Source organism: Anser cygnoides, chromosome 34, assembly GCF_040182565.1.
Source record: "Anser cygnoides isolate HZ-2024a breed goose chromosome 34, Taihu_goose_T2T_genome, whole genome shotgun sequence".
Lineage (NCBI taxonomy): Eukaryota > Metazoa > Chordata > Aves > Anseriformes > Anatidae > Anser > Anser cygnoides.
This window is the reverse complement of record NC_089906.1, coordinates 491,508-500,035: the sequence shown is the minus strand read 5'-3', so window position 1 is coordinate 500,035 and position 8,528 is coordinate 491,508. Positions and strand designations below refer to the sequence as shown.

The following is an 8,528-nucleotide window of genomic DNA, read 5'->3' as shown; positions in this document are numbered from 1 at the left end:
GTCTGAGGATGCTGGGGGCTCTGGGGGTATTGCGGAGCCCTGCGGGGGCTCTGAGGACGATGTGGAGCTCCGAGGGGTTTCGGGGCTCCGGGGGGGGGCTCCATTAAAGCTGTGACTTCGTCCCCCCACTGCACTGAGCTTCACACCGGCAGCGACACGGGGGGCTCGGGGCCGGGCCGGGGGTGGCGGCGGGGCCGGACGGGGCCGGCTGAGGCCCCCCCGGTGCCCCCGGACCTCGGAGGCCTCCGGGGGGGGTTTGGGGGGGGGCTCTGGGGGAACCATGGCAGCAGCGGGCGGAACGCGAGGCGCCGGCGCGGGGGCGCGTCGGACGGCGGACCGGCCGGAAGTGACGCAACGGGGGAGCGTTGCGGGGTGGGCACCGGAAGTGGCGACGGCCGCATGGTGGCGGCGGCGGGGAGATGGGGCGGCCCAGCAAGGTCCGGGAGGGGGACGGGACCGGGAGCCGGGAACGGGACCGGGATTGGGCTTCGGGAAGTCACTGGGCCTGGGGGACCGGGGATGGGGCCGGGGAACCGGAGCCGGGACCGGGACCAGGCCTCGGGGAGTCGCTGGGACCGGGGAACCGGGGGGGGGTCGGGGCTGGGTCTCGGGGAACCGGGGAAGGGTCCGGGAACGGGCCTCGGGGAGCGGGGAGGGGCTGGGACCAGGATCGGGGAAAGGACCGGGCCTCGGGGAACCGGGGAAGGGACCGGGACCGGGCTTCGGGGGCCGTGGAACCGGGGAAGGGACCGGGAGCAGGACCGGGACCCAGCTTCAGGGACCGGGGAAGGGTTGGAATGGGCTGAAGAGGGACGGGGAAAGGGCCAGGACCGGGTCTTGGGGGTCATGGGACAAGGGAAGGGACCGGGAACGGGCTTCAGAGACCAGGGAAAGGGCCAGAGAAATGGGAAGGGTCCAGGGCCAGGGAACCGGGGCACGGAACCGGGGAAGGGGCTGGGACCTGGCCTCGGGGAACGGGCCAGGAGTGGGCTTCATGAAATAGGGAAAGGGCAGGACCGTGCCTCAGGGAACGGGGAACCTAGAACCGGGCAGCCCCCGGAGCACAGCATCCCTGGAACCGGGGCTCCGTCCTTCCCCGGGGGGTGCTCAACAGGGGTTGGGGGGTCCCGGGGAGGGCTGCGCCCCCGTTCCCGGTCCTGAGCGGTGCCTCCGCAGACCAAGAACCAGAAGAAGGAGCGGGCGGCGGCGCTGCAGCAGGCGCAGCAGGATTTCAGCACCGTCCCCCACTCCTTCGTCTTCCACCGCGGCCGCGTGGGCAAGAACGTGCGCCAGCTGATCCTGGACGTGCGCAAGGTGATGGAGCCCTACACCGCCCGGGCCCTCAAGGTGAGCGCGCGGGGACAGGGCGGGGGGGGGGGGATCCTGCCCGGTTACCGGGCTCACCGGGAACCTTTCGGGGGTCGGTTTGGGGCGGGAGGATCTCAGGGGCTCGCCCTTTTCCCCCCCCCGCCGCAGGTCCGGAAGAAAAACTCGCTGAAGGATTTCGTGGCCGTGGCCGGGCCGCTGGGGGTGACGCATTTTTTGGTCTTCAGCAAATCGAGCTCCAGCATCAACTTCGTGAGTGGCTGCGGAGTTTTTATTTTGGGGGGGGGGAACGGGTTCGGGGGGATGATTTTTGGGGGGGGATTTCCTCCCTCCGCTGGCAGCTGCAGACGATGACAAAATTCCCGCTGAGTCTCTGCGCTGATTTCGTGCAAAGTAAACGCACTGATGCGGCTGCGGCGCTCGCTCCTGGGGGGGGGGATGAGAGGCGCCTCTCCCCCCCTTGCCCAGCGCTGCCCTTTTTCCCCGCAGAAGCTCTTTCGGCTGCCGGGGGGCCCGACGCTGACCTTCAAGGTGACGCAGGTGGGTGCCCGCACGCGCCGGTCCCGGCCCCGGGGGGACGAGGAGCGGCGTCTCACCGCCGCCCTGTTTTTCCCCCCCCCCGTCGCCCCCCCGCAGTACTCGCTGATCAAGGACGTGGTCTCGTCCCTCAAGCGGCACCGCATGCACGAGCAGCAGTTCACCCAGCACCCGCTGCTGGTGCTCAGCAACTTCGGCCTCCAGCAGATCCATGTCAAGCTGATGGCCACCATGTTCCAGAACATGTTTCCCTCCATCAACGTCCACAAGGTGAGGAGGGGGGGGGTCCTCCGCCTCCGGGCAAACCCCCCCCCCCGCAGGGGGGCTCGTTTCTGGTCCCAGCTCTTCCTCCTCTGCCCCCCCAGGTCAACCTCAACAGCATCAAGAGGTGTTTGCTTGTCAGCTACGACGCCGAGGCGCAGCTCCTGGATTTCCGACACTAGTAAGCGCAGTGCCGTGGGTCTGGAAATCCTTTTTTTCCCCTCGCCGCCTGGCCCTGCTGACCTCCTCCTCCTCTTCCTCCTCACCCCGCAGCAGTGTGAAGGTGGTGCCCGTGGGCGTGAGCAAAGGCCTGAAGAAGCTGCTGCAGGAGAAATTCCCCAACATGAGCCGCCTGGAGGACATCAGCGAGCTGCTGGTGAAGTGCGTGCGGGGCCGGGAGGGTTCGGAGGCGCCTTCCTCCCGGCCCCAACGCTCCTCTTCCTCCCCCCCAACCCCCCGGGCAGAGACATAAACCTGTCGGAGAGCGAGGCCGAGCAGGACGGGACCCACAACATCCTGGAGCTGCCGCAAGCCTACGCCGGCCGGGGGAACATGAAGGCGCAGCAGAGCGCCGTGCGCCTCACCGAGGTGCGTGGGGAGGCGTCCGGCCTCCCCGTGGAGGCCGCGGTTGTCCCCGGCCTGCTCTGGGGAGCTCGGGGCTGAGCGGGTTTTGTGCTTCACCCCCCCCCCCGCCTCGCGTAGATCGGGCCCCGCATGACGCTGCAGCTCGTGAAGGTGGAGGAGGGCTTGGCGCAGGGCAACGTGCTCTTCCACAGCTTCAGTAAGTGGCGCCGGGCTTCTCCCTGCCGAGCCTCCGCTGCCGGGGGGTGGGCGCCGGCCTCAGCCCCTCGGGGCTCCGTTTTCTCCCCGGCAGTCCACAAAACGGAGGCGGAGGTGCAGGAGATCCTGGCACGGAAGGAGGCGAAGCTGCAGCTGAAGACGGAGCGGCGGCGGCAGCAGGAGGCGGCCGTGGAGCGCAAGCGGCAGCAGCGGGAGGCTCACCGGTGAGGCAGGAGGGAGGGCGGAGGTGAGGCTGGAGGCCGGGCAGGCACCAACACCCGCCTCGGCAGGGAGAAGAGCCTGGCAGGGATCCGGAGGAAACGGCAGCGGGACGGCGACAGCGACGCCGAGGACCCCGGGGCGCCGGAGGAGCAGGATCCGGCCCGGCAGTCGGACGAGAGCGACGCCGAGTATTACCGGCAGGAGGTGGGCGAGGAGCCCGACGAAGGTGAGTCCGCGAGGGGCCGAGCGAGGCCGAGCCTCCCTCTCCTCCCTGCGTGGCTGATGAAGCGAAAACCCTGAGCTGGCCGTGATCTGGGTTCCAAGTAAACGCGCTGACACCTCCCCCGGCGCCAGCGCCGCGTGGCCAACCCCTCTGCCCCGCTGAATTTCCCCTTTTTGTGTTTTTTTTTGTTGTTTTTTTTTTTGTTGGCATCCGCCTGCCCAGATCTCTTTCCCAACCGCACCAAGAGGCCGCGAGGCCCCTCGGGCTCCGCCGTGCCGCAGAAACGCCGTCGGCGCGGCCAGCGGGAGCAGCCCGGAGCCCCGAAACCTCGCCCGGCAGCACTGGGGAAGCGGCGAAAAAAGGATTCGGCGCGGACGGACTCGAAGCCCCAGGGAGGAGCCGGGCGAAAAGCGGGACGAGGAAGCGAGCGGCCGGCCCGGGATGGACGGAGCCACGGCCCCAAGAGGAGGGGGAAGCTGCTGACGAGGGGAAAAACGATTTTCAGGCGGCCCGGGCACGCCAAGAAGGGGAAGCGCTGAGGCTGCGGCCGTCTGCCACGCGCCGAGACTGTGGGGGGAGAAGGAAGTGGGCACCGGGGTGGGGGCCCCACTCCTGCTCCTGGGCAATACACGCTTGGAACGACCACGTGGCGCCGTGCTGGCTGTGGGGGGGGGAGCAAAAACCGCGGGGGTTAGCTTAATTTAATTAACGTGGGGCGTGATCTGATCGGGCAGAGCTCGATTTGCCCCGCTTGCGCCAGCGGGAAGGGGCCGGGGCCTTCACGACTGCGGTTTCGAGGCGGCTCGAGAAGGGGAAGCTCCCGTCCCTGCCCCATTTCCTGAGCCTCGGTGCACGGGGTGGGGGTGCTGGGAGGAAGAGGAGCCCCCAGCGTGAGGAAGAGCACGGCCACCACCTTGGACAGGCTGGTGAGCACAGGGAGCGGGCGCAGAGCCGCGACGGGGTGAGTGGGCCGAGTTTTGGGGCTGCGGGGGACCGAGTGCAGCCCTCGACGTGCTCAGCGGGACGGGGGGGGGACGCATCCTGTCCCGGGAAGACCCCCAGGGGGCTCGCTGAGCCTCCCTGCTCTGCCTCCAACCGCCCCGCACCGAGGCAGCGACCCTAAAACCGTCTCCTTCGCCTTCCTCCGCCACCCCCCGGGAGTTGGGGGGGACACCGCGGCATGGCCAACACCACCTCGGGCGGCCCCTGCGCCAACTTCAGCCGCTCGCAGGAGCTGCTGTGGCCGGTGCTGGCGGCCCAGTTTCCTCCGGCGCTTCTGGGCAACGCCTTCGCCGTCTTCCGCCTGGCCCGCGAGCGCCCGTGGCCTGCTCCTGTGGTTTATTCCTTCCACCTGGCCCTCAGCGGCGCGCTCTACTCGCTCTCGCTGCCCGCCTTGGCGGCGTATTACCGGCCGCCCAAACGCTGGAGCTACGGCGCGGCCCTCTGCAAGCTCGAGCGCTTCCTCTTCAACTGCAACCTCTACGGCGGCGCCTTCTTCGTCGCCTGCGTCGGCCTCAACCGCTACCTGGGCATCGTCCACCCGCTGCGGTTCCGCGGGCGGCTGCGCTCCCGGCACGCCCGGGCGCTGAGCGGGGCCGTCTGGGCGCTGGCGGCGGGGCTCTCGGCCCCCACGTTGTTTTTTTCGGAGGTGCGGGAGGAGGAGGGCGAGGCGGAGTGCTTGGGGAGCGCGGCGCGGGAGCGCCTGCCGCTCTTCCTCCCCTACAGCCTGGCGCTGGCGGCGCTGGGCTGCGCCCTGCCCTTCCTCCTCACCGCCTTCTGCTACGGCGCCGTGGCCCGCGTGGTTTTTCGCAACCCTCGCCTGGGCCCGTCGGAAAAACGCCGCGTCGGGGTGCTGGCGGGGGCCAGCGTGGCCCTCTACGCCTTCTCCTACCTGCCCTACCACGTCTTCCGCAACCTCAACCTGTGGCGCCGCTGCTGCCTGCGGCCGCCGCCCCTGGAGGACTGCGGCATCTCGCGTGCCGTCCACGCCGCCGCCCAGCTCGGCAAAATCCTCGTCAACTTCAACGTCTGCCTGCAGCCGCTGCTCTACGCCGCGCTGGCCGACAGCCTGCGCTGCTCCTGCTGCTGCTCCTCCTGCTCCTGCTGCTCCTCCTGCTGCTGCTGCCGCCGCGAGGAGCGGGGCGAGCGCCTGGAGCTGCGGCCCGGGAGCGCGGCGGGAGCACGAAACGGCGGCGAGGCCCCAGCGCGGCCCCAGGATCGGAATCCCCTGCCCGGAGAGGGCGGCGATGCGGGGGATTAAAGGTTAAACGGGAAGCGTGGCCTCACAGGGTGATTTTTGGGGTAAAATTGCCTTTTTTTTTTTAAAGCTAGGGAGAGAGGAAGCGGCGGCGTAGTGCCGGAGTAGTTTTTATTTAGAGGTGCCAGCTGCTCGCAGGGGAGGCAGCGGCTTCAGTTGGTGGAGGGTCTGTGGAGGAAAATAAATAAAAAAGACATGGTGAGGACGGGAGCAGCCAGACGCAAGCCCCCAGCACCCGTGGGTGCCCCCCCAGCACCCCTGGGTGCCACCCCCAGCACCCTCCCGTACTCACTTGGCCCATTCCACGTTGAGGATCAGGTGGTCGTAGCCAAAACCGGAGACCCCGGCGATGGCACGGGCCGCGTCCTCCCGGCGGTGGAAGCTGATGAAGGCAAAACCCTGGGCGGGGGGGGAGAAAAGCGAGGGAGGGGGTGAGGGAGGAAGAAGGGGGGCGCGGGGAGGAAGAAGGGGGCGGGGGCAGGAAGAAGGGGGGGTGTCGCCCCCCCCAAAATCCCTCCTGCCCCCACCTTGGACTGCCCCGTGGCCTTGTCCTTCGCCAGGTAGATCCTGGAGATGGAGCCGAAGGGGCGGAAGAGCTCCTGCAGGTCGGTCTCGCGCGTGTCCTCGGACAGGTTGGTGACGCGGATGGTGGCGTTGTCGTCGGCTGGGGACAGAGGGGAGGCTCAGGGGGGGGGACAGGAGGCTCGGGGTGGGGACGGGAGGCCGCAGAGGCCGAGCCTTACCCCTGCGGTTGGGCTGCATGGATTCGCCGCGGCGGCTGGCGCCGTCCCTCAGGCTGGGTGGCACGTACTTGCCCGTCTTGCTTTGCTGAGCCTGCACCGGCTCCGGCTCTGCGGGAGGAAAAAAAGGGACGGGCGCCCCAGTAAAACCGTGGCCGCCCTGAAAATTCGGGCTTGGGGGGGGGGAAAGAGAACCCCAGCGGATGGGTTTCGGGCGCCGTACCTCCCGGCAGCTTCTCCTTCTCGCCCGTGGACAGCCCCAGCTGCTCGGCCAGCTCCTTCTGCATCGGGCCCAGCGTGTCCTTGTAGGGGCAGCGCGTGGTCCAGTGGTCGCCCTTGCAGATGCGGCACGAGACGATCTTCTGCCCCTTCAGCTTGTTCATCGGGTCCTCCTCCTCCTGGCAGTTGAGGTCCTGGGCACGAGGAGAGGGCTCAGCACCTTTTAGCCCCGCTCAGGGGGCTCCCTGCGGGGTCCCCCCCCACCCCCTCCCCAGGCCTCACCTCCTTGCTCGTGATGAACGTCATGAAGACGTCATCGCTCACGGTGGTGGTGGCCACGTTCGGCCCGGGGGCGTCGAACTCCGAGTTGCCGAATTTCTTCCAGTTCTGGGGCAAAACGGGGCCGCTCGGGAAGCTTTAAAGAACTCACCGCTCCCTTTCCCAAGCCGCGCCAAACGCGGACCGGGTAAAAAGCAGCGTGCGCTGGAGCGCTGCGTTCCATTCTTCCCCTCTCACGTTCCATTTTTCCCCCCTCCGCAGAAGGAAATCCCTCCCTGGTACCCTCGCCGCAAAAAAACTCTCACCTTCCGACGCGCCACTGCCTTGGAGGCCTTCCTGGTCTCGATGCGGAAGGTGCGGATGATCTGGGGAAGCGTTAACAGAGAGGACTAACGCCCGCAAAAAGCAACGAGCGCGGCGGACGTGCTCCCAAACGCCCCGCTGGAAGGAGCAGCCCCCTCGGAGCTGCCCTCCCCGGGGAAGAGAGGCAGCAGAGAGAGGTTAAATCCAGGCCCCGCTCACCTTCACCTTCCTCCCATCCTCCTCCTCGCGGTACTCCGTGATGGTCTTGATGTTCCCGTTGATGAGCTCCTTCGGGGAGGGAAGCGGGCCTGCGGGGCGGGGAGCAGTGACGGGGCTGCCCGGGGGGGGGATTTAAGGGCAGGGGAAGAGCCCCCCCCGCCCCCCCGGAGCTTTTGGGCGGCTCTTACCTCCCTTCAGAAGCTCGGCCTCAGCGCTCAGGCTCCCCCCGAGCACCCCCGTCAGGGGGATGTCCTTCAGCAGCTCGCTGGTGATGCATTTGTCTGTAGGAAGAGAAACGGAGAATCGTCGCCGCCAGGGTTCGGAGCGAGCACGGCACGAGGGGGAAAGCACCCCGCCGCTTTTGTGGGGTCCGGTCGCTGGTTTTATGGGGTCCTGGGAAGCAGGGCCTCTCCCAGCAGAGGGGAGAGGAGCCCCGCTCTCTCTCCTGGGCGCAAAAAAAAGCCAAAAAGCTTTAAAATTGCAACCACCGGGCTTCCTCCGCCCCTAAAATGGGCGACATATGGGTGGTGAGAGGAGCGCTGCTCCCTGCCACGGGTCAGGCACAGCCTGCTCTCTCTCTCAGCCCTAGAAGCCGAGGTTTTGAGCCCCGAACCAAGGCCCTGCGGGGGATTTGAGGCCCGACAGCTCTTTTTTTTTGAGAAAAAAAAACAACAGGGGGGCGGCGGGGTAGGTCAGGCGAGCCGCCCCCCCGCCCCGACCACTCACCGTCTTCTCCTCCCTCCTCTTCCACCTGGTCCGCCCAGCTGGGCTTCGAGCTGCGGACACAGCACAGCTTCAGGCACCGGCCCCGCTCCCCGCCCCCCCCCCCGCCATTTTGAGGCCCCCCAAACCCCCCCCCCGGCCCCGACTCCCCGCCGGTTCCCTCCAATTCCACCCCCCCGAGCCCCGATTCCGCCTCCCGAGCCCCCTCCCGCCGCCCCGGGCCCGGCCCCGCTCCCTCACTCGTAGTCGCCCGTCGGCATCGCCCCGCCGCCTCCCTCACGCTTCCCCACCGGAAGGGAAGCGCTTCACTTCCGGCCAGCCCGGCTTCACTTCCGGCGCCGGGGGCCGGCCGCGCGGTGCGCGCCGGGAAAGCGGTTGCTAAGCAACGCCCCGCTGGGGGGGGCGAGGCCTACTGCGCCCCCCGAAGCCTGAGAAAGGC

General features: G+C 68.5%; 2 protein-coding genes across 2 annotated transcripts; one reads left to right on the top strand and one right to left on the bottom strand.

The window, feature by feature from the left end:
- The first annotated feature begins 300 nt into the window (after nucleotides 1–300).
- Nucleotides 301–5,623, top strand: P2RY11 (purinergic receptor P2Y11). Its single transcript, XM_066986394.1, has 13 exons — nucleotides 301–437; nucleotides 1,177–1,347; nucleotides 1,477–1,578; nucleotides 1,816–1,866; nucleotides 1,963–2,133; nucleotides 2,229–2,305; nucleotides 2,398–2,505; nucleotides 2,589–2,712; nucleotides 2,827–2,905; nucleotides 2,999–3,128; nucleotides 3,195–3,352; nucleotides 3,572–3,885; nucleotides 4,476–5,623. Exons 1-13 carry the CDS (start codon nucleotides 420–422, stop codon nucleotides 5,607–5,609), a joined length of 2,637 nt encoding a protein of 878 aa, XP_066842495.1. The 5' UTR covers nucleotides 301–419; the 3' UTR covers nucleotides 5,610–5,623.
- Nucleotides 5,624–5,700: 77 nt separating this feature from the next.
- EIF3G (eukaryotic translation initiation factor 3 subunit G) lies at nucleotides 5,701–8,476 on the bottom strand. The gene is made up of 11 exons (XM_066986420.1): nucleotides 8,330–8,476; nucleotides 8,093–8,142; nucleotides 7,555–7,647; nucleotides 7,367–7,455; nucleotides 7,150–7,209; nucleotides 6,848–6,952; nucleotides 6,570–6,759; nucleotides 6,350–6,457; nucleotides 6,134–6,270; nucleotides 5,899–6,005; nucleotides 5,701–5,774 (listed from the first exon to the last, which is right to left on the bottom strand). The coding sequence occupies exons 1-11, from the start codon at nucleotides 8,347–8,349 to the stop codon at nucleotides 5,759–5,761; spliced, it is 975 nt and encodes a 324-aa protein (XP_066842521.1). The 5' UTR covers nucleotides 8,350–8,476; the 3' UTR covers nucleotides 5,701–5,758.
- Nucleotides 8,477–8,528: the final 52 nt, after the last annotated feature.

Bases quoted from the DNA above. Each gene is read 5' to 3' on its own strand.
- EIF3G (XM_066986420.1), bottom strand. From the start codon at position 8,349: ATGCCGACGGGCGACTACGA. The intron at 6,271-6,349 runs GTAAGGCTCGGC...CTCTGTCCCCAG, and splicing joins CATGCAGCCCAACCGCAGGG to CCGACGACAACGCCACCATC. The intron at 6,006-6,133 runs GTGGGGGCAGGA...CCCCCCGCCCAG, and splicing joins AGGCCACGGGGCAGTCCAAG to GGTTTTGCCTTCATCAGCTT.
- P2RY11 (XM_066986394.1), top strand. The intron at 2,306-2,397 runs GTAAGCGCAGTG...CTCACCCCGCAG, and splicing joins CTCCTGGATTTCCGACACTA to CAGTGTGAAGGTGGTGCCCG. The intron at 3,353-3,571 runs GTGAGTCCGCGA...CCGCCTGCCCAG, and splicing joins GGGCGAGGAGCCCGACGAAG to ATCTCTTTCCCAACCGCACC.